The following is a 25,182-nucleotide window of genomic DNA, read 5'->3' as shown; positions in this document are numbered from 1 at the left end:
GATACACCCACAGCACGGTGAGGAATCGAGTTACTGGATTTTGATCCAGCGACAGTGAAGGAACGGTGATACAGTTCCAAGTCAGAATGGTGTGCAACTTGGATTGGAATTTGCAGGTGGTGGTGTTCCCATCCATCTGCTGTCCTTGTCCTTTAAATAGAGGTTTAAAATGTGCATGGTCAGTTGCTGCAATGTTTCTTGTAACTAGTACACACTGCAGCCGCTATGTGTCTGTGATGGAGGGAGTGAATGTCTCGGTTGGTGAATGGGTCATCAATCAAGTGAGCTGGTTGTCTTGGATGGTATCAAACTTCTTGAGAGTTGTTGGAGCCACACTCATCCCGGCAATTAGAGAGTATTCCATCACACTCCTAACTTGTGCGTTGTGGATAGACTTTAAGGATCAGAAGGCGAGTTACTCATCACAGAATTCCCATCCTCTGGCCTGCTATTGTAGCCAGAATATTTATATGCCTGGTCCAGTTCAGATGTTGGTCAATGTCAGCACAGGCAGCACGGTAGCACAAGTGGCTTCACAGTGCCAGGATCCCAGGTTCGATTCCCCACTGGGTTACTGCTTGTGAGGAATCTGCATGTTCTCCCCGTGTCTGCATGGTTTTCCTCCGGGTGCTCCGGTTTCCTCCCACAGTCCAATGACGTGGAGGTTAGGTAGATTGGCCTTGCTAAATTGCCCTTAGTGTCCAAAAAGGTTAGGAGGGGTTATTGGGTTACGGGGATAGGATGGAAGAGAGGGCTTAAGTGGGTCGGTGCAGACCCGATGGGCCGAATGGCCTCCTTCTGCACTGTATGTTCTATGTCCATTATTGCCACGAATGTTGCCACCTATCAGCCCAATCCTGAATGCCGTCTGGGTTTTTCTGCATATCATAGAATCTGCAGTGCAGGAGGCGGCCATTAGGCCCATCGAGTCGGCACCGTCCCTTGGAAAGAGCATCCTATTTAAGCCCACGCCTCCACCCTATCAACGTAACCCAGTAACCCCACCTAACATTTTTGGACACTAAAGGCAATTTATCATGGCCAATCCACCTAACCTGTACAATCGTTGGATCGTGTGAGGAAACTGGAAAACCCGGAGCAAACCCACGCAGACATAGAACATAAGAACTAGGAGCAGGAGTAGGCCTTCTGGCCCTGCGAGCCTGCTCCGCCATTCAATGAGATCATGGCTGATCTTTTTTGGACTCAGCTCCATTTTCCAGCCCAAACACCATAACCCTTAATCCCTTTATTCTTCAAAACACTATCTATCTTTATCTTAAAAACATTTAATGAAGGAGCCACAACTGCTTCACTGGGCAATGAATTCCATAGATTCATAACCCTTTGGGTGAAGAAGTTCATCCGAAACTCAGTCCTAAATCTACTTCCCCTTATTTTGAGGCTATGCCCCCTAGTTCTGCTTTCACCCGCCAGTGGAAACAACCTGCCCGCATCTATCCTATCTATTCCCTTCATAATTTTAAATATTTCTATAAGATCCCCCCTCATCCTTCTAAATTCCAATGAGTACAGTTCGAGTCTACTCAACCTCTCCTCATAATCCAACCCCTTCAGCTGGGATTAACCTAGTGAATCTCCTCTGCACATCCTCAAGTCCCAGTACGTCCTTTCTCAGGTAAGGAGAACAAAACTGAACACAATACTCCAGGTGTGGCCTCACTAACACCTTATACAATTGCAACATAACTTCCCTAGTCTTAAACTCCATCCCTCTGGCAATGAAGGACAACATTCCATTTGCCTTCTTAATCACCTTTTGCACCTGTAAACCAACTTTTTGCGACTCATGCACTAGCACACCCAGGTCTCTCTGCTCAGCGGCATATTTTAGAGATGGGGAGAAGGTGCAGACTCCGCACATACAGTGACACAAGCCGGGAATCAAACCTGGGACCCTAGAGCTGTGAAGCAACTGTGCTCCATGTTGCCCTAGACATGGACTGGACACAGAAATATGTGAGATTTTCTGAATGGTGCTGAACATTGCGCAATCCACGAACATCCTCATTTCTGACCTTATGATGGAGGGAAGGTCATTGATGAAGCAGCTGAAGATGGTTTGGCCTAGAACACTATCTTGTGAAGCTGATATGAATGGTCTCCAATAACCACAACCATTTTCCTTTGTGCTAGGTATGACTCCAACCAGTGGAGAGTTTCTTCCCCTCTCCCTGCCGGTTCTCATTGACTCCAGTTTTGAGCTGCTAGTTCTGTTCTAAATCTATCCCATTTAGCATGGGAGTAGTGCTACACAACACCATGGATGGGCATGCTCAGTGTGAAGAAGAAGATGGGACTTCATCTTCACAAAGACTGTGCAATGGTCCCTCCTACCTATCATGGACAGATATATCGGAGACAAGTAGATTGGTAAGGACCAGGTCTGGTAGTTTTTTCTTTGTTGGTTCTCACCTACATGCCCAGGCTGAATCTGGCGGATATGCTTTTTGGAACCCGAATTGCTCGATCAGTAGTGGTGCTACCGAGCCACTCTTAAATGATGGACATTGCAGTCCCAACCCAGAATACGCTCTGAACCCTTGCCACTTTCCAGGTGCTGTTCAACATACAGGTGTGCTGATTCACCAGCTGAGGGAGGAGGTTTCCATGTCCATGTTTGGCATGATGCCATGAGACCCCATGGAGTCCAAAGTCAAAAGGTAACTCTCTCATAACTGTATATCTCTGTGCCGCCACCTCTGCTGGGTCTGGCCTGCTGGTCTGGGACATTGGTTAGAAGGCTGCATGCTTCAGCAAGTATGACTATATAAGGCGTTACTTAGCGAGTTCTCCCAACTGTGGCACAAGTCGCCAGATGTTAATACGGTTGACTTTAACTGACATGACTGGGTGCTGTTTCTGGTGTCTACGTCAATGCCAAATGGTTGATCCAATTTTATTTCTTTTTGACATCTCTATAGCAGTTTGGTACAACTGAGTGGCTTGCTAGGCCATATCAGATAATTATCAAATTCAAATTTCACCACCTTGTGTGGGGAGATATGAACCAGCCCCCAAAGCATTACCCTGGGACTCTGAATTACAGGTCAAATGACAATACCACTAGGCCATCACATCCCAATGGCCTAGATTATTTCAGAGGCCAGTGATGCGGGTCTGGCATCAGCAATCAGCCAGAGCAGGGAAGGACAGTAGATTTCTTCCCAAAAGGACATGAAGGAGCCAGATGGCTTTTTATAACAACCAATGATTGTTTTATTGCAGCAGTACTGAGACTCGCTTTCATCAATTCCAGATTTTTATTAATTAATTGAATTTAAATTCCATCGACTGCCATGGTCGTGTCCTCAGGGCATTAGCCTGGGCCTCTCCATAGGTGGTCCAGTGAAAGTTCCACCATGCCACTATCTGTCCCTTGGGTTGGTGCCAAATGAAATTACTTTTCACGTTATTACTAGAAAGGAACACACTAGAACCTTCTCTAAATGCAAATGGAGGAAAGCTTGATTATACTGTTCTATGTTCTATGTCCAGCCTCAGCTGGTATGGGTGAGTGTGAGATACTGCTTCCTCATGCTGGTGGAACTACAAGATCTAATGGTAACTAAAAAATTCAAGGGAAACTTTTTTTAAAAGCCGGTGAGTGTTTAGAATGTGGAACATGTTACCACGTGGAGTAGTTGAGGTGAAAGCATTTAAAGGGGTGCTTGATAAATACACGAGCTAGAAAAGAACAGGACAATCGGCTTACAGGGTTACATGAAGTCAGAGGATAGGGAGGCTCCTGCGGAGCATAAACACCAGCCCAAACCAGTTGGGTCACACTGAATTTGCAGCGTATAAGCAAACTACATAAAACTCTAATATAGCAAAATCAACCTGGAAGCAAAAGAATAGCATTGATCACGGAAGGTTCAGTTGTCATTGTTGAAAAAACAAACTGCTGTATATTGTGTGATAAATGGTTGATTGTTGATGTGATCACGATCACACACACACACACACACACTCCAAACGGGCAAAGACTGTTCCAGTTTCCATCCAAAAATTGTTCTTATTTGTATCCGTGCCTTATTATTCAGGAATGCATCAAAGGACTAACAGGACTTCACAATTCTACTTGTGTGTCACTTGAAGTAAAGGGCTTATAACGAATTTCCTGCTCAATATGAAGTGTTTTGTCTACGATTAGCGTGGAGGGACTCAAAGCCCCGAAGTCGGAGACCTGGCTATCGGACATGGCTAGCTTTCTCTGTCTGGAGAAAATCAAGTTCGCCTTGAGAGGGTCACTGTTCGGGTTCACCCGGAGGCGGCAACCGTTCGTCGACTTCTTTGCAGAAAATTTATCGTCAACAGAAGGGGGGGTTAGTTTAGCTTAGAGTAGGGGGTTAATAAAGGTGGGACCTGTAAGGGAGGGAGACGGCTTTCGCACTATGTTTATAGTTTCATGTACAATGTTTATTTTGTTGTTGTTTTAATATCAAAAGTACCTCAATAAAATGTTTATTAAAAAAAAAGTGTTTTGTCTGTTGTACACCCACACACAGTGATTCAGCTGCCTTATCTGCTTTTTAATGTAGTGTCATAAATTTTGTGCACACTGAGTATTAAAGGAGCTTTCATGCAAACACTGTGATACCTAGTCAAGGGAACCCAACATGCAGTAGAGTCTTTGGCTGCAATGTAATGCCCTCTCCCGAGGCACGGTTGTGACGAGGTGCTCCCCAATTGGTGGCTGAAAAGCCCATCACCAACATTAAATCATGCCCTATAATCGACTACAACCTTCAGAACAGTAGTTGATGCAAAAACTTTGAATATATTCAAGAGGCAGCTAGATATAGCACTTGGGGAGAATGGGATCAAAGGCTATTGGGAGAAAGCAGGATTAGGCTATTGAGTTGGATGATCAACCATGATTGTGATGAATGGCGGAGCAGGCTTGAAGGGCCAAAAGGCCTCCTCCTGCTCCTATCTTCTATGTATCTATGTAACAAGAATTGAACAATTCCAGATACTATTCAAAATCTGAATATTGACAACTGACACAGGTTGTCATTGTTAGATTTATCCTTCATTTGGTCAAAAAGAATTTTCCTCTCAAAATCCCTTAGCAAAGGCACTTAACATCCAATTAACCACTGGATTAAAATATAACAATATAGGTCCTTAAGCCATTACACTCCACACAGGACAAGAACTGTACAGCACTGTGGATCCTTCAAAAATCCAATCACCCCTAAGAACTACAAAATACTGTGGGCCCTTTAAAAGAAATTAATTAATCCTCTGAGTACTTCAGGGCAATACGATCCAATTACATAAACCCTCCACATAATGGACAGCAGGTACTTTCAAATGTTATTAATCTCTGCATTGTAAATGTCATTAACTACTCTGAAAGGACATTTCTTGTGTTTGTTTTTTTTAAACTCTTCCTCCTGTCCTGAAGCTAACTTTTTGTGAGTTACAGTTCCAAGAGTGCCAGTGATCCTCCGATACCTTGCCTTAATTGACAGTTAAACCATAACAACTGAGACAAATTCTCTCTTCACAAAATGTCCACTGGTGTGCAATTACCCACTCACTCAAATCCTGATGTTTTTGCTCTTACTTGTGTCCTGATGTTGCTCCCATGCTATCACAGAATTGCAATGACACTAACAGAAGGGAGGTAAGAAAGAAAGAGAAAAGCAAAAGAGGGGGTGGGCAGGGAACTACAGAACTGAAGAAGAGTCTGAAGTGAACTAGGAAAACAGAAAGACTAAAGGTCAGGAGACAGAGACAGGCAGAAAAGGGCGGACAGAGACAAAGGAGTGGGATGGAGAGTAACAAAGACATTTAACAGAAGCTTACAACCAGATAGAGGTAAAAGAGATGAAAGAAGAGAAATAAAAGTAAAAGCAAACAGAAAGAAGTAGACAGATAGGTATGAAGGAGATTTAAATAGCTTGACTCAATGGTCCCATGAAAGATAAAATAGACTGAGATTTAAAGGTAGACTATAGATATGATTCTGCCCGAGTCAAAATCTATTTAATCAGACATGGTTCAACCAAACATTAAGCCACATTGATACAACTCACTGCTCTAAGAGGTCAGACACTCCTGCATAAGGTCAGTGGGAGAGCAACGCAAATATTTTAAGTCAGACTCACTACAAAGATAACTGACTTTGAACTATTGTAAATACTTTAAAGAAGTTTCTTCACTTTTTGTATATTTTTCTAAACTGACTTAATGTTGTGCCCTACTCCATTCATATGATACTTTAAATAGCTCACTCGTTGCTGAGTTCCAGCTCTCTCTAGATCAGCTGTGGTGACAGACTTGATAATGTGAGTATCGCATCTGTCACTGTGCCATGTGCTATGTGAGAAATTGTATTAGAAAGCACAGCTGCAGTCTGTATTCTGTTTCTTCCAATACTCAAAATAGTTGCCCCCAGCAAATAATGCTGTCATTAAATTTTTTTTAACAAGATGCCCAGAATTACAGCTTTTGTGGTATTTGCATTAATAACATTCAATATGTTTATACGACAATCCTTTGTTCACTGTTAAAGGAAATATTGGTTCTCTTATTTTAAATGGCCGAGTGCCTTCCATTAAAACAGTGAACAAAGGAATGACATCCATTCATGTTGTGCGTCATGCACCAATATAGCAAGTGATAATCTCCAGACTGGCACTTCTAAATGAGAATGTAAATTTAGTCAGAAAGTCAACTCGATTACCATTAAAAACAATTGTACAAGATGCCCTCTTTAAACCACAAACTGGGTTTTGTGAAGTACAGAAGCATACAATACTTTTAACATCAGTTTTCTAGGAACAAAGCATTCAGACTTGTTACACATCGAGTTTGATTTTTAAACCCGCCTTTGCATATTCAGAAGATTAAAAGAAAACCGAAACATTGTAATCTGCAAATCCTTTGAAGTGTGACGAAAGGAGATGGGCTCGGAATGAGACTAAGTCGAAAGCAGGCGGGGGCGACGGTATCAAGAAGCAACAACATTATACAATAACCCAGTTCGTTCTGAGACAAAGGCTAAATAGAGATAAAATGTTTTAAAGCGCCAGAACAAACTGACTAATTGCTGGCAAATTCAGTGTGAGCTGTATATTTACTCCAATTATGTACTCTCAAATAGTTGCCCCCAAAAAGAAATGCTGTAATTGATTTTTTTTTAAAAACAAGATGCCTGGAATGACAGATTTGTGTTTTTTGCATTAAAAGTATTCAATACGATTATATTACAATCCTTTGTTCATTGTTTAATGATTTGAGGAAGTCAGCGATAGTGGAACAAGGATTTATTGAACTATGTACAATACTTTGCTCATGGCAGTAATTATTTCTCAATCCTATCCTTGTTGGGACAATCACCAACTGAGGGACCTGCTTGGGCCGGCTTTTATGTGTAATCCTTAATGAGCTCCAACTGGGTGGCCTCCGCCCCCTACCTAGGAATCTCGTGCTGCACAAATCACACGTGGTCTTTGTGGGGTCTATGATGCACTGTTTAAAGGACATGTTGGACCACTTACATTAAATGGCCAACTGCCTTCCATTAAAACAGTGAACAAAGGAATAGCATGGGCAGCAAGGTGACGCAGTGGGTTAGCCCTGCTGCCTCAAGGCGCCGAGGTCCCAGGTTCGATCCCGGTTCTGGGTCACTATCTGTGTGAAGTTTGCACATTGTCCCCGACCATGCTAAATTGCCCCTTCATTGGAAAAAATGAATCGGGTACTCTAAATTTAATAAAAGATTCATGCTGTGCATTATGGAAAACCATGTTGCAAACCAATAATTACAATATTACCAAAAATTGTGAAATTAAAATTGTGATTCAGAAGATAATTCTGAAGTTCCTTTTAATACTTTTGATGCTTGAACTAAAATTACAATATCACGTATATAGAGCTGATGTCCACTTGTTAAGTGTAATGTGTTATCACTGCGATCCCTGTTCCATTGGTAAAATGCCGTTGCATATTACTTGTTTTGTTTATGACATTCACAATGTCTCCCATTAATTGTTCTATTCTACCCTACTTGCAATGCTTTGCTTACAAAGTACCTCGTCTGTGACAAGCTGATATCTTACAGAAGTGGTCCTGATGAGTTGGGTGGTGAAACACAAAGGCAATTATACCAGGATGGCAAAGAGCAATCTCAAAGCTGAGCTTTCCTCGGACCGTCTGGAGATTCCTTCTGAGAATCTCAGTCCATATGGTCAAATATACATGGGCTGTAAATTGTTACATTTTTATTGATCCTCCCTCCATGCTCGCCCTTCGCACCAAAACCTGGAATTTACTTTCTCCAAACTTTTCATTTTCTCAACACCACATAACTAAGACAATAAACAGATGGCCTGTTGTACAATCTACAGCCATTTATTGTCACTAGCAATTTTGAATCACACCGTAACCAGTCCTGATATCCTCTTACGTGGCTCGGTTTCATAATACTCGAATGAAGCACTTGGAGGACTTTTTACTATGTTAAAGGTGCTCTACAAATGCAAGTTGGTGTTTTCATTTCAATTAAGCAACATAAATAACACAAGAAAGTAGAAATTTTGAGTTGTAACAATCAGCTAATGGGAGTTAAGAAGTGTTGAATTAAAAGTAACTTGTGCCTGTCAATGCTGGAAAGTTTTGTTAATTTTATTATTTGGCTCTCCCACTGGCCTTTCCTGCCTGCTCGGAGGAGATCCCATGCATAACGTATTGGACAAAAAGGTAATTGAAATTTATCTAACTGCTTCTTCAATTAATGAGGCAGTTTTTGTACAGTGAGTAGCAGAGTCATACAGCAAGCCCCCAGTTCAATCACCAACCTGAGCTGAAATAGCTATTTTCTGTTAAGAACATTACAATTGGCATTGCAACTTTGGAAGGAAAAATATAATCATGCTCTGATTAATGCTCCTACTGTAAGTTTATATATGTGGTGGAAGACAGATGAGGGCAAGATTAAGGTTGGCACTGGTGTCCCCTTGCCTGTTGATGCTCCAGCGTGAATAACAGCCCCTTGGCCAATGTATCATTTTTTAAAATATAAATTTAGAGTACTCAATTCATTTAACATGGCCAGTCCACCTACCTGCACATCTTTGGGTTGTGGGGACGAAACCCACGCAAACATGGGGAGAATGTGCAAACTCCACACAGACAGTGACCCAAAGCCAAGATCGAACCCGAGTCCTCAGTGCCGTGAGTGCTAACCTCTGCACCACCGTGCTGCCTTGGCCAATGTATCAGGCAGTGTTCAGCATCCATTAGAAAGAACATACATTTATATAACACCTTTCTCAGCCAATGAAGTACTTTTGAAATGTGGTCTCTGTTGTAACCTTTCAAAAGTATGTCAACCAACTTCCATACACCATGGTCCCATAAAAGCACCATGGTCCTATAAAAGCAATTGTATAAAAGACAGCATAACCTTTTTTCAGCAGTGTTGGTTCTGAGATAAATATTAGCTAGAGCATTGGCAGAGCTTTGCTGCTCTGCCTCAAAGCTATGGGCCGGGATTCTCCCAACGGGAGACTAAGTGCCGACGCCGGAGTGAAAACCGGAGTGTTTCACTCCAGCGTCGGAGACCGCTCCTCGCCCCATATTCTCCCACCCCTGGGGGGCTAGGAGCGGCGCCGCGTCATTTACATGCAGCACCGCGTAAATGACGTCACCTATGCATGCGCAGGTTGGCCGGCGCCAACCCGCGCATGCGCGGTTGACGTCCTCCCCGTGGGCGCTACGCAAGCAATGTCGGAGTGATCTTGCGGGGCGGCAGAGGAAAGGAGTGCATCTTTCAGAGAGGCCTGCCCGCCGATCAGTGGGCACCAATCGTGGGCCAGACCCCTTTTGAGCACCTCCCGGTGCTCGATCCCCCCCCCCCACCCCCCAGACCACCCCCACAGCGTTCCCGCGCTGTTCACGCCGGCAGCGACCAGGCGTGGTCTGCGCCGGCGTGAACACGTCGTATTGGACAGGCCGCTCGGCCCATGCGGGCCGAGGAATCGCCGCTCGCCCGTTACAAACAGCGAGCGGCGATTCTCCGAGCGGCCAGCCGTAAATCTCGGCGTGCCATTTGGGGGTGGTGGGGGGGGGGGGGGGGGTGGGTGGGTGGGACAATTGTGTGCGGGTGCTGGGCAGCATGGTGTGACACGCCCGGCTCCCCCGTGATTCTCCCACCCGGCGTTGGGGGGGGGGGGGGAATTGCACCCATGGAATATTTTGCTTCTGCGTAAAAGGGCAGACAGAGCCTCCAGTTAGTATATCTGAAAAGTAGCATCTCCAGAAATGCAGCATTCCATCAGTGCTGCATTGAACTGCCGCCCTAGACTACATGTTCAAGTCTCTGTGTTCCAGCTTGAACCCATATCCTCTGATTTTAAAGGCAAGACTGTACGACTACTGAGCCACAGCTGACACCACAGAATCACCAAAGAGTAGATTAGGCAGAGATACCGGTCAGAGAAAGTTGCCTGGACTAAAAAGCAAAAATAAACATTTATCTGGAATACCCACAATATCTAAAAAGAATGCGGATTATAAAAAATGCAAACATAAATTAACGTGGATGAAGTTGAGATTTTAGAAACAACCTCCCAAACATTTAGCATATACTTTCATTTCTGCATGACTAGTTCACAAAACGAGATTGCGTGAAGGAGTACAAATACCCGAGTCACAAAGACTGAAATACTATTAAACCATAAAGAGCCTAGAGCAAACTCCAATCAAATCTAACGACCCCTGCCAAGTGTTCAGATCATGGTCTGCCAACTTGAGTTAAAGAGAAGAAGATGCCATGGCGTGACCCATTAAGTTGATTGGACATCATTTTATGGAAAAGAAATAGGAAAATGAAGTCAAGGACATGCGCTTCGGCTGCCAACACAGCTCAAACGTATAAGCATCAGATCAGAACTGAAATATGCACAGTGTGTGATGCTCAGCAGCCTGTTCTGCTGTGAAATCCCTGCTGATTAGTGACCTTCATGACCCAGCTCTGACAAGTCACCCTTCCTCCATACTCGACCTGTCCCATCCCCTCTATATCAATGCTTTCAAACATTTCAAACTATTATGAATGTTCTCTATTATGTATTTTCTTTTATTTCCTTTTCTTTTCAAGTACTTAATTATTTGTTGAGCTGCTCGCAGAAAAATACTTTTCACTGTACCTTGGTACACGTGACAATAAACATAATCCAATCCATTCCAGTGCACAGATTCGCTGAAATAAATGGGATGTGCTTCAGTGACCAGTTTCCAAAAATTGATTTTGCCAACCATTTGCATAGCTTTATTAGGGTGGGCTCTATAGCTACAACATCAGAGTTTGGGTAAAAATTAAGCTGGCAAACAACCATGACGTGAATACGGATGGGGAGACATTTTCATCAATCCATCTGCATGAAATCCAGACAGGTAAGTGTTCATGCACACATATGCATATACTGCCTTCCCATAATTATGCATAAGTGAGAATGAAGGTTTTAATTTCAATAAAGCTGCGATCTCCACTGAAAGACCATTGGGAAATCAGGTTCACATAGAAATCCCTTAGCCCATTTACATTCCTATTTTTGAACTATATTGAAGGAATATGTGGAGTAGCACAAAGTGATGAGATAAAGTTATTTTCTTCTTTGTTAACCTTCATTTTTGGCTTTATTTACTTGTGGTAGTGAGTTCTGCTGCTGGTAATTTTAATTGCTCCTAGTTTAAACAGGAGAGAAGGCTGCAATGTAAGGACAATCGAAAGGGTAATGTTCATTACACCAGCAATTGATTAATTCATATAGACATACACAGAGGAAATAACAAGAGGTAAATTGGTACTTGAGTCTAATCATGCAGAGAAGCAAAAGATGTAATGAATTGCTACGCGACTGAGCGAAACCTCTGACTTTGCACTAAAGCCATCAATTCACAGTTGCTAACATAAATAGCATAAGTCCTTTATTACTAATCTCTGAATTCAGGCTTCTATACTGTATTGGTGCAAATGATCTAATGAAAATGAGGGCAGCATGGTAGCACAGTGGTTAGCACAGTTGCTTCACAGCTCCAGGGTCCGAGGTTCGATTCCCCACTTGGTTCACTGTCTGTGCGGAGTCTGCACGTTCTCCCAGTGTCTGCGTGGGTTTCCTCCAGGTGCTCCAGTTTCCGCCCACAGTCCAAAGATGTGCAGGTTAGCTGGATTGGCCATGCTAAATTGTCCTTAAGTGTCCAAAAACGTTAAGTGGGGTTACTGGAATAGGGTGGTGGAGTGGGCTTAAGTAGGGTGCTCTTTCCAAGTGCCGGTGCAGACTCGATGGGCCGAATGGCCTCCTTCTGCACTGTAAATTCAATGATTCTATGAAAATCTCCTATTGCCCTCTGCCAAAAATCAGAACGCAGCCATGTTTCATGTTGCTTGGCACAGGAAGTGGACTAGGGCAGCAGACATTCAAAAATGCATCAAGTCTAAGCACCTTTGTTGAAAACTGAGTGAGATCGTGTGATGTAAACGCAAGTTTGAAATCAGAAATTCTCTGCTCACTCCAATCAATGGAGGGGCAAAGCTGTTGGTGCAATATTCAGAACTCAAATCAGCAAGTTTATGTTAAATTAGTATTGTCACCATCACTGCTGCACCTTGCTCTTTAGAAAAACCTGCAGGTAAAATGAATGTTTTTTCTAATAATTAAAATGAAATCCACACATTGAAAGGCCTGAACTAGACATATGGTAGCCATTTATAAATCATTAGCATGTGTTATAGCATAGTCCCTCAGCTCCCTTCTATTGGGGTGAATGCCTCAAGGCTACAATCTTGCACTGTCTCCAACATTGGCTATAAATATATAAGAGTAAGTCACAGGCTGCTGTATCATCCCATTGTACTGTCTGCTAGACTTAAATCCAATTTATACGTTCAGCCCTGCAGCGTGGCACAAACTGAACATGATATTCCCCACAGGCCTTATATAGAAGACTGCCTGAGTCAATTCATGAGCTGCAATGTATTAAATTCCCTGTGCAATGCATTCAAAGCGTTTCGATTTCCAACTAAAGTCAGCAGGAAATTCAGATCAGGCCCTTACCCGGCCTGGTGCAAATCCCGTGCTTTAAAACTCCATATAACTCTGAGGTCAAGCAGTGGGCGTTGTTAACTCTGAAATTCAATCAAAATCAATGTTTTTTCGAGTGAACTACATGACTTTACTGTATTTTTTCAATGTCTTTACTTTTCTGCATGATTACCAGAGTGAAAATGCAACAAAAGTGGAGATAGGAAATTAATGCACGTTGCTGAATTGTAAAAAAAATCAACAGTGTCATCTGGTTAATACTGGGTTGCTCATTAACCTACATACGCATTATTTGACAATCAAATTTCTAGTATGTTAGCATCTGGCTATATCTCACTCATTTGTAACAATCTTGGAACTATCCAATTTCAAAATGAACAAAACCTGTTAATAAGCTATTACCTGAATGTCCCGACCCACCTACTTCCTTTGTCTCGCATCAGCGTGAATTGCCATCTCTCCTTAGTATTTGAATAAATTTTTGGTATAGAATTGTCATCCATATTGGTGCAAATCCTATGCAAACTGAACTCCAAAATCCATCCTTATCAAGGCCTGAATTAGAATGTATAACCCTCGCCCTCACAAGAGGTCCAGGTTAATTGCATATCAGTTGCATCAATGTGTTTATACTGGGATGGTAAATAGTTCACTTCCCTTTCAGTTCTGTGATCTAACTACTTTGACCATCTTTTTGGATATTTTCATTGCACAATACAAATGCCAAAAGCATTCAAATCTCAAAGGTGTAGCGAATGGAAGATGCAAAAAATGATCCAGAGATGAGAGGGTTGTGCAGTAAGCCAGCCCACTCAAAGAACACAAGAAAGTTCTGTTGCTGATTTAACCCAATGCAAAACTGAGCATAAAGGTCAAATGCTTGCCCTATTGAATCCAACCTTGGCAGTCACAGCGGAAACAGCAACATAAACAATAAGTATCATCCATTGTCATTAATCCTCCAGCACAAACATTGAGAATGAGCATGAATGAAACAGAAATGCTTGCAAATCAACCACGGCCAGGCCTACGCTGCCAAGTGAGTTTTCCAAAACGAAAATCACACTCGCATTTATCACGTTCAGAAAGTAAGTACAATTAATTTATTTTGATATAGGACTATTATTGAGATTCACTATTTCGCTGATCAAAGTGTCAGCAATTGGCATGTGGGTTTTTCCCAGAGGGGAAATAGCATTGTATTTCCATAGAATTTTGTAGTTTTTGAAGCTCAAGGTCGGTTAAAGTTGTATTGTGATATCACTTTGTCATTTTTATACTTTAACAGTGGAAATAGGATTTTATTTAAAAATACCAGTGACATAAATACCAGTGACAAACCGACACTGCAGTGCAACTTTAAGCTGATGATATGGAGCTTTAAAAACTCCAAAAATACTCATGCGCAATTTCCAAAAATGTTTAGAGGGTACATATATCACTTAGATATCACAATGATCACTTACATATCACTAAACAACACTGATTACATGGAATGACGGTTGGAATGTTACAATTTAGCTTAATATCTCTGGACAAGATATCAGAAAGATTTTCCAGAGTTCTTGCTGCTAATTGCTTGAATAACTCACTGTCTGGCTCACATGTGAAAATAATCCACTTGGCTAAGGTGTCAAAGGACAGGCAGCGTCTCCAGAATTACTAACTATCACAAGTCAGAGCCTTTGGAAGAAGATGTGACAAAATTAAGAGGTGGGGGAAGGGGGGAGAAATGTTTTGAAACTTCACAGACGTTAGAGCCAATAAGATGATCTTATCAATCTAAGCTCATATGGTTGATTATAATTTACTTGTAGATATGTTACATGTATATTATCCCAGCAGCCTGCATGTGGCAAAGCATATCAAATCCTTCACTTAACACTGAAGGATATCATTTCATTTGAGCTTTGGAGAGACATTCAACAGTAGTGTCAATATACATCAGAACCTTCCCAGACCTTTGATATATTCACCAAGAAATAAATTTCAAAGAAAACCCATACAATTGCGAGAGTCATTGGCAATGCTGCATCTGAATTCCATGTTGTGATCTTACATGTGTTTATGCAGGTTCCAATCTACTACACATAACCACAGTGTTTGGCTTCAACTGACCTCAAGCCGTCTGTACCCATGTAATTCTGTCAACAACCAAACATAATGGTGCATGCAGTCTGTCCTGTTTGTGCGTCAATATTGGAGTTTTCAGTTTGGTATAACTCTGTTCCACAAACTTTTAAAAAATGTTATTATTGATTGCACAGTTGTGTTTCTTTCAGTTTTGATTAAAGTCAGATATTACAGAAACTGCTTTCAAATGCAACAAAAATGCAAGGTGATTGCCACTTTTAGGGATCAGTGCTTTCTAGATCTGGCATCATCCAGTTTCTAACGGACAATATAAGCAGTTTGGGTTCTTCCCAACCTAGTCAACCTCTATTCATCAGTGACTCATTACCAGCTCTGGTCAAACCAACTTCAGTAATACTGTTCGACCATTCTATTTCACACCCATAATGCTTCTCAGCAGCTTTACCACCTATCTTAATAAATGTGACTGAAACTATTAGATGTCAAAGGTTTTGCGCCATCAACATTATTCCCAATGTATTACCAAAAAAAATGCATTTTTAAAATATTTTTCATGGCTTTACGACATCCAATGCACTTCAAAAGCAATGAATTACTTTTGAAATGTAACATCTATTGTGCTGTAGGCAAACAGGGCTGCCAATTTACCCAGTAATATTGAACATCAATGAGATGGCATTAGAGGGAGTGCAGAAAAGATTCACAAGAAAGGTTCCAAGGATGTGGACCTTTAGTTGCATCGTTAGATTGGGAACGTTTTTCTCGGAGAAGTGGGTGTTGAGAGGAGGTTTGACAGAGGTATTCAAAATCATGAGGGGCGTGGAAAGAGTAGATAGGGGGGGGGGAAACAGTTTCCATTGGTGGATGAATTATAAATAAGAGGGCACAGATTTAAGTTGATTATCAAAAGAAGCAATGTGATTTCACGCAGCAAGTGGTTAGGATCTGGAGAGAGCACATTCAAACGAGGCATTGGATCATCATCTTGGTGGGAAAGAACAATGTGCAGGGGAGAAGGTGAGGCACGAGATAAATTGCTCCTTCATCGAGCCAACACAAACTTTTATGAGCGGAGAAAAGTTGTGGAGTAAAATTAAATATACCAATGAAGGCAAGGAAGGACAACTGTAAGTGTAGAAACTCTATTGCTGCCCATGAATGCTGCCTGACCTCCCCAATGTTTCTAGCATTATGATTCTGGATATTGCAATTCAGATCCAGAACATCGCATGGGCAGATAAGGAGGGCTTCATTGTGCATTTGTTATAGATGTGCATCTGATGTTTGAGCGAGAATTAGTGGCCCTCACAGCAAGTTTATGGACTGATAGTCTGCAGTCAACTAAATCATACATCATGTATTGAACATGCAGTTAAAGCAGGAGATGGAGATATGTTTATAGTAATGAACTTGATGGCAGTGCTTACCTCCCACGAACTGAATGCCTCCAGCCACCCTGCCCACCGTCCGGGAGATGAGCTCGGAAACACAGCAGCCCATCAGGGCGGTGAGCGCCACCAGCAGGAGGAGACCGCATCCCACCCCGGTCACCACCGAGCAGATCTTCCAAGCCAGGCTGGGGATGCCCAGGAAAGAGGCGTATCTGCCGCACTGCTCCACCATCACCACGGACTGCAGCTGGCCCTCCTGGCGCACCGGGTAGGTGCAGCGGCGGAACACGCCGAAGCTGACCGGCTTGTCGAGCTGGGAGCCCAGCAGCCAGTAGGGCATGAAGAAGCCGGTGCAGGAGGCGGCAGCAGACAGCAGGGACAACAGTGCCCACAGCATCCCGGCGCAGGTCAGGCTGGAAGACATCACCCCCCCCAGCAACTTCCGTGGCTTTTCCTGCAGGGTTACCTCCAACCAGCAATTATCCCATTGAACTTCGGAGTGGTTTCAAAGCAGATCCTTAAGCATTCTGCCTTCCTCCCCTCTGACAGACCCTGTTAAAGAAATAGAGCAAATTTATCACATTGCATTTTTATCATTTTTTTAAAAAAGTTCCCACTCGCACTTTAACTGTGGACTCTGAGTTTGACAGCAGCAGCAGATTGTTTAAGGAGCGCGACCTTAAGTTTTTTTTTGGTAACAAAAACCAGAGGATGGGAATCGCCGCTTGTCGAGGAAATGATTCGGGAACAAATCGCCGAGAAGCGATTGTTTTGGGGGGAAACCCCACCGGCGCCCGGCTGAGCCGCTTTCAATTTCACACCAGGCAAAATAAGTTAATAAAAACTTGAAAGATGTTTACCTGGGATTGTTTACCATCACAATCGCTCGATTTTTAAAAAAAACTCTTAACGTGGCGTTAACAAAAAGTGGCATTTCCATTCAGCCAATTGATGAAATTGACTAATTGTTACTTACACCTTCCCCGAAACCTGCCGGGGATGCGAAAAGATTGAATTTTTGAAAAGGACTTGCCTCCAGGACAGGCTGGCTGCCTCCGTTGTGATCCCAGTGCCCCCACAAGAATCGCTGTACTCTCTCTGTGTCTGCCTCCCGGATCTCTAAACGCCTGAAGCAGTAACCACTCAACACCCTCTCCCTCCCTCCCAAGTCAATCCCCGTCCTGTGGCTCAACGGGCCGCTTCTGTTCGACCGCAATCCCGACAGGAAATGTTCTGCACTCACATTCCGAGGAGGAGAGCTATAGACTCAGAGAGAGAGAGAGAGAGAGAAAAATGATGTTCCTGTCAGCTCAACCCGGCGCGGTCAATCACACACAAACTCCCAGAGTCAAACCCCGCCTACACAGCCAGCCACCCAGCCCCTCACAGGGGAACACGTGAATTTCAGAGAGAGTCTCTTCACATTTTTATCGGTATAGCAAGTCACAGAATCCGTAGAGTGCAGGAGGGTCTGCACCGTCCCTCTGAAAAGAGCGCTCCAACCAAGTTCACTAACACCGCCCTATCCCAATAATCCCTTAACCCACCCTGCACATCTTTTTTGGTCATTAAGGGGCAATTTTAGCATGGACAATCCAGCGAAACCTGCACATCTTTGGACTGTGGGAGGAAACTGGAAACCCGGGTCCCTGGCGCTGTGAGGCAGCAGTGCCACTCACTGGCACACAGACACACGGTCAGTGCACAGGGACTTCACAGCAAAGTAAGAAGTGATAAAGCTGCAAGCCCAAGAAGTAACCATTTCCATCCCTTACAATCTCAATCGCTGTATCTCAGAGGAGAAGAGGCCATTCAGTCCATTGTGGCTGTGCAGGTGAATGGACCATTGACTGTACATTTATTGTGTAGTCAATTCTTTATTTGATTGCAGGCTTATTACGCAATGAAGGAGTGTTTGTGTACACTTGTGCAGTAAATGAATCCTTGATGATACATTTATTCCCAGACAAACTTTGTTGCCACCATTGATGTTGCCTCAATGTAACTGCTGACTCTTTCCTGTTTATCATAGAATCATACGATTTACAGTGCACAAGGAGGCCATTCAGCCCATCGAGTCTGCACCAGCCCTTGGAAAGAGCACCCTACTTAAGTCCACACCTCCACCCCATCCCCGCAACCCCACTTAATCTTTTGGACACTTAAGGGCAATTTAGCATGGCCAATCCACCTAACCTGCATATCTTTGGACTGTGGAAGGAAACTGGGGTACCCGAAGGAAACCCATGCATGCAAGGGGAGACAATGCAGACTCCACACAGTCACCCAAGGCTGGAATTGAACCCGGATCCCTAGAGCAGTGAGGCAGCAGTTCTAACCACTTTGCCACTGTGCCACCCCATAGAGGCATACTTGGTAATGGTCCCTGTATGCTGCTGCAAAGTTTCCTTCTACACTTTAGATGGGGGGGTTCTGTAGCCCAACAGTGTTGAAAGTGAAAACAGAAAATGACGGACTATCTCAGCAGGTCAGACAGCATCTGTGGAGAGAGAATGGCGATAAGGTGCATTGCCACCCTCTGCTGATGGAGAGCTGGCTCAGCTCGGCTGTGGTTAGCTTGCAAAATGGTCGACACAAGGAAAATCAGGGGACAAGCTCAACCCTCCCCTGACAGGTCAACCTGCGAGCACCAACATTATTCCTTTTTTAAAAATACATTTAGAGTACCCAAGGCCGGCTCAAGGTACCGGCAACTCAGGCAGTCGCCCGGGGCGCCATGTGCTAGGGGGCGCCATCAAGGAGTGCGGGTCCCGCGCATGCGCAGTTGGGCCGGTGCCAACCAGCGCATGCGCGGTGGCCGCCCTCCCTCAGGCCGCCCCGCACAAACATGGCGGATGGATCCAGGCTCGCCGGTGGTCACTCCGCCCCCCCTCCGCCCTCCCCTCAGCCCCCCCCCCTCCGGCCCCCCCCTCTGCCCCCCCCCCCTCCGGCCTCCCCCCCTCCGGCCTCCCCGCCCCGGCCCCGTCCCCTTCCCCCTCCGGCCCCCCCCCTGCCCCCTCTGGCCCCGCCCCTGGCCCCCCCCCGGCCTCGCCCCCGGTCTCCCCCCCCCCCCCTCCGGCCTCCCCCCCCTCAAGCCTCCCCCCCCTCCGGCCCCGACCCCCCCTCGGCCCCGCCCCCCGCCCCCCCCCCCCCCCGGCCCCGCCCCCCCGAAGGGCGCCGTAGTTCAGCTTGCCCAGGGTGCCAGCAACCCTAGGGCCGGCGCTGAGAGTACCCAATTATTTTATTTTCCCAATTAAGGGACAATTTAGCGTGGCCAATCCAACTAACCTTCACATCTTTGGGTTGTGGGGCTGAAACCCACGCAGTCATGGGGAGAATGTGCAAACGCCACACGGACAGTGACCCAGGGCCGGGATTCGAACCCGGGTCCTCAGCGCTACAGCCAACATTATTCCTGCAAGAGTGCTGACAGAAACATCAAGGCTCTCCTTGAGAGAAATTCTTAAATCGATGTCACTATCAGTGAACAAAACTGAAAACTTTGACAATTGTGATTAGCACCCCAGGAAGTATATATTGGCCTTGGAGAGTGTGGTGCTGATTCACCAGAATAAAGCCAGGGTTTAAAAAGATAAATTTATGAGGACAGGCTACATAAACATGCTGCATTTTCTCCTGAGTGTATAAAATGGAGTGTGGCCCAAACAAAGTGTTAAGACATTAAAAATATTTAATTAAGTAGGGTGCTCTTTCAAGGGCTGGTGTAGACCCGATGGGCCGAATGGCATCCTTCTGCACTGTGATTCTATGATCGAACAGATGCAGAGTAACTGTTTCCTCTGGTGGGGAAATGAAGAATGAATAATCCTATAGTGAGAGCCAGGCCCATACAGGAGGGAAATAATGGAGCACATTTTCTCACAAAGGGTAACAGAAATCGGGACCCCTGTCCCCAAAAGGATGCAGATAGTCGGATCATTGGTACTTTCAATTTTTGTTCTGTAAGTGTGTCTTAGAGATAAGGCGGCCAAAAGGAATTCAAGTAAAGATCAGTTTGGTGGGGCATCTGTGAAAGACCCACAGACAAACTGGCAAAATGATCATGATGACTTTGCATGAAATTCAAGCATGTCCAATGCAAATAAAGTTGCGATTGCAACTTCAGATAATGTTCATCTGTATTGTCAAATCTACCAGGCAATAAAAATAGAGCAACTTTGACAGCGAGCCAACAGGATTATACTACAAAATCATATTCATTAGCATAAATGGATATGAAAGTTATTTATGGCAAATAATACTTCTTACATTATACACTGTTGTGTCATGGGGCACTATCTCGTACCTCACACAATTGGCTATGTTTCACAACTGTGACAACAAGTGTTAGTAGGTGACTCAGCTGCAGAGATACCAATGTCAAACCCAGCTCTGCTCTCAGTGGGAACCACACATGTTGATGCCAATGGATGGTTTTGATCTCTCGTTTGTGTTGTGTTTGCTGACCTCAGCCAAGGAAACTGTGGTTAGGGAGGAAATCTGCCTCCCTAACCACAAGCACTCTAGCTAAGGCCAGCTCACACGATATTTAGACTGTGTGAAGACTGAATTGCTCCCCTCCCATCCCGTCCCGTCCCCCCCCCCCCCCCCCCCCCCCCCCCATCTTGTCTGCATGTCAGAGTTACTAACTTAAATGGCTGAGTGATTATATATTTTTTCCGTAACATTCTCATCTACTATCTTGGAGTTGTTTGTCCTCAAAATTTGCGCTCTGAATGCAGCCTGCAGATATGGAGCAAACATGAAGCGACAGGATTTGGGTTGGTATCCAGTTCAGTCTCTGTGCAGTCTAATAGATTCATAGAATCTTACCATCTTACAACATATAAAGGAGGATGTTCAGTCCATTATGATGTGGGGATGCCGGCGTTGGACTGGGGTGAGCACAGTAAGAAGTCTTACAACACCAGGTTAAAGTCCAACCGGTTTGTTTCAAACACTAGCTTTCGGAGCGCAGCTCCTTCCTCAGGTGAATGAAGAGGTATGTTCCAGAAACATATATATAGACAAATTCAAAGATGCCAGACAGTGCTTGGAATGCGAGCATTTGCAGGTAATCAAATCTTTACAGATCCAGAGATAGGGGTAACCCCAGGTTAAAGAGGTGTGAATTGTCTCAAGCCAGAACAGTTGGTAGTAGGACAGTTGCCCGTCCATTATGGTTGCCTTGGCTCTTTTTAAGAGCTATCCAATTAGTCCCACTCCCCCGTTTATTCTTCCCCACATTGCCCTGCAAATATTTAATCTTCAGTCAAGAAAATGTTTTAATTTCATGAAGTCTCATAGAACCAGGTCAAACATGGGTAAGGAAAGCAGCTGCTGATTACCACGTACTGCCCGCCCTCTGCTGAAGAATTAGTACTTCTCCATGTTGTACACCACTCGCGGGAAGCACTGAGGGAGGCAAGGGCACAGAATGTACTCTGGGTGGGGGACTTCAATGTCCATCAATGCCCATCACCAAGGGTGGCTTGGTAGGACCACCGCAAACTGGATGTTAGATTGGGAATGCAGCACGCATAAGGGAACCAATAAGGGGGGAAAAACATGCTTTTTAAAAAAAATATTTTTTATTCTCTTGTTTTTCACATTTTCTCCCAAACGTACACCCAATAATAAACAATAATCAGTCATGAATGTAATGTCAATCCCCATATCAATAACAAAGATCCCATCCTCCCACCAAACCCCAGACATTGGCCCGCATGTTAGCATAAGTAAATGACAAATAGGAATTAGGAATCACCCATAGTCACTATTTACACATACAGTCCCCCTCCCCCAACCCTCCCAGCCCCCAACCCCCTTAATGTTTGATGTGATCAAATTCTCGAAAGTGCATAATAAATAACGGCCATAAATTGTAGAACCCCTCCATCCTTCCCCTCAGTTCAAATTTGACCTTTTCAAGCATTAAGAATTCCAGCAGGTCCCCCGCCACGCCAGGGCACAGGGTGAAGAGGTTGATCCCTACCCTAACAGGATCCGCCTTTGGGCGATCAACGAGGCGAAGGCTACAACATCAGTCTCCGCGCCCATTTCCAACCCCGGCTGGTCCGACACCCCGAATGTGGCCTCCTGAGGGCCCGGGTCCAGTTTCATGTGCACCACCTTAGAGATTATCCTAAAAACCTCCTTCCAGTAATCCTCCAGCTTTGGACAGGACCAAAACATATGAACGTGGTTTGCGGCGCCTCCCCAGCAACGTTCACATACATCTTCTACCCCCTCAAAGAGCTTGCTCAACCTCGCCCTTGTAAGGTGTGCTCTATACACTCCCTTCCGCTGTATCAGCCCCAACCTCGCACACGAGGTGAAGACATTCACCCTCCAGAGCACCTCACACCAGAACCCCTCCTCCATACCTTCTCCCAACTCTTCCTCCCACTTAACCTCATCCTCGTCAACCTGCTTGCCACAGATGCTTCTGTCCATGACAGTATCGGTATGGTACAACACAGTCCTTGTGGAGACAAAGTCCTGTCTCCACATTGAGGATAGCCTCTATCGTGTTATGTGGCACTACTACCGAGCTAAATGGGGAAGACTTAGGACAGATCCAGAAGCTCAAAACTGGGCTTCCATGAAGTGCTGTGCACTGTCAGCAGCAAATTTGTATTCAATCACAATCTATAACCTCATGGCCCAGCATATTCCCCACTCTTCCATTACCACCAAGCCAGGGGATCCAGCCTGGTTCAATGAAGAGTGCAGGAGAGTATGCCAGGAACAATACCAGGCACCACAAAAATGATGTGTCAACCTGGTGAAGCTACAACGCAGGATTACATGTGTGCCAAACAACATAAGCAGCAAGTAATAGACAGAGCTAAGAAATTCTACAACCAACGAATCAGACCTAAATGAATGGTGGTGGACAATTAAACAACTCACTGGAGGAGGAGGCGCAATAAATATTCCCATCCTCAATGACGGAGGAACCCAGCATACCAGTACAAAATATAAGGCTGAAGCATTCGGACCAATCTTCGGCTATGTGAGCCAAGTGGATAATTCATCTCGGTCTCCTCCGGAGGTCCCCAGCATCACAGATGTCAATCTTCAGTTAATTCGATTCACTCACATGATATCAAGAAATGGCTGAAGGCACAGGATAAACAAAGGCTGTGGGCCTGGACAACATCCCGGCAATAGTACTGAAGACTTGAGCTCCAGAACTTGCTGCTACCCTTGCCAAGCTGTTCCCATACAGCTATACAGCTACAACACTGGCATCTACCAGGCCATGTAGAAAATTGCCCAGGTATGTCCTGTGCATAAGGAAAAGGACAAATCCAGCCGGGCCGATTATCGCCCCATTAGTCCACTCTTGAATATCAGTAAAGTGATGGAAGGGGTAATCAATAACGCTGTCAATCGGCACTTTCTCAGCAATAACCTGCTTACGGATGCAAAGTTTGGGTCCACCAGGGTTCCACTCAGCTCTTGACCTCATCATAACTTTGGTTCAAACATGAACAAAAGAACTGTATGCCAGATGTGAGGTGAGAGTCACTGCCCTTGACATCTAGGCAACATTTGATCGAGTATGGCATCAAGGAGCCCTCGCAAATCTGGAAGCAATAGGAATCAGGGGGAAACCTATCTGCTGGTTGGTTGGAGTCATACCTAGCTCAAAGGAAGATGGATGAGATCAATCATCTCAGTTCCAGTACATCACTGCAGGAGTTCCTCAGGGTAGTGTCCTTGATCTAACCATTTTCAGTTGCTTCATCATTTTAAAAATAAATTTAGAGTACCCAATTAATTTTTCCAATTAAGGAGCAATTTAACGTGGCCAATCCACCTACCCTGCACATCTTTGGGTTGTGGGGGCAAAACCCAAGCAAACATGGGGAGAATGTGCAAACTCCACACAAACAGTGACCCAGGGCCGGGATCAAACCTGGGACCTCGGCGCCATGAGGCAGCAGTGCTAACCACTGCACCACTGTGCTGCTCCTTAAATTGCTTCATCAATGACCTTCCTTCCATCAAAAGGTCATACCTGGGTATGTTCGCTGATGACTGCAGAATGTTCAGTATCATTCACAACTCCTCAGATTTTGAAGCAGTCCATGTCCAAATGCAGCAATACCTGGACAATATCCAGGCTTGGGTTGACAAGTGGCAAGTAACATTCGCGTCACACAAGTGCCAGGCAATGACCATCTCTAACAATCCAACAAGAGGTGATCTAACCATCACCCCTTGAAATACAATGGAATAACCATCACTGAATCCCCTACTATCAACATCCTGGGGGGTTACCATTAACTAGAAACCGAACTGGACAGCCTTATAAATACTGCGGCTAACAGAGCAGGTCAAAGACTAGGAGTCCTGTCGCGGGTAACTTACCTCCTGACTCCCCAAAGCCTGTCCACCATCTACAAGGCACAAGTCAGGAGTGTAATGGAATACTCTTCCTGGATGAGGTCCAGCAATACCCAAGAAGCTTGACACTATCCAGGCCAAAGCATCCGTTTGACTGCTACCCCTTCCACAAACGTTCAATTCTTCCACCTGACGAACAGTGGCAGCAATGTGTGAAAAAGTAAAGTCATAATAGTCCCAGATGACCATAGGCT

The 25,182-nt window shown here is 44.6% G+C and overlaps 1 protein-coding gene across 2 annotated transcripts in view; it reads right to left on the bottom strand.

The window, feature by feature from the left end:
- Window positions 1-18,097, bottom strand: part of LOC119977267 (LHFPL tetraspan subfamily member 6 protein) — a 211,968-nt gene extending 193,871 nt beyond the window's left edge. The window contains exons 1-2 of one of the 2 annotated variants that reach the window (XM_038818006.1): window positions 17,814-18,097; window positions 16,607-17,122 (exon numbers count right to left, since the gene is read on the bottom strand). In XM_038818006.1, the coding sequence (XP_038673934.1) occupies window positions 16,607-16,994 (388 nt within the window). In that variant the 5' untranslated portion in view covers window positions 16,995-17,122; window positions 17,814-18,097. Of the gene's footprint in view, window positions 1-16,606; window positions 17,123-17,430; window positions 17,576-17,813 lie in introns of those variants that run through there. The other variant, XM_038818007.1, reaches the window with a different exon arrangement.
- Between the last annotated feature and the right edge of the window lie 7,085 nt (window positions 18,098-25,182).

This window comes from Scyliorhinus canicula, chromosome 14 (assembly GCF_902713615.1).
Source record: "Scyliorhinus canicula chromosome 14, sScyCan1.1, whole genome shotgun sequence".
Lineage (NCBI taxonomy): Eukaryota > Metazoa > Chordata > Chondrichthyes > Carcharhiniformes > Scyliorhinidae > Scyliorhinus > Scyliorhinus canicula.
Note: the sequence above shows the minus strand (reverse complement) of the source record. Positions and strands in the feature narration are given on the sequence as shown.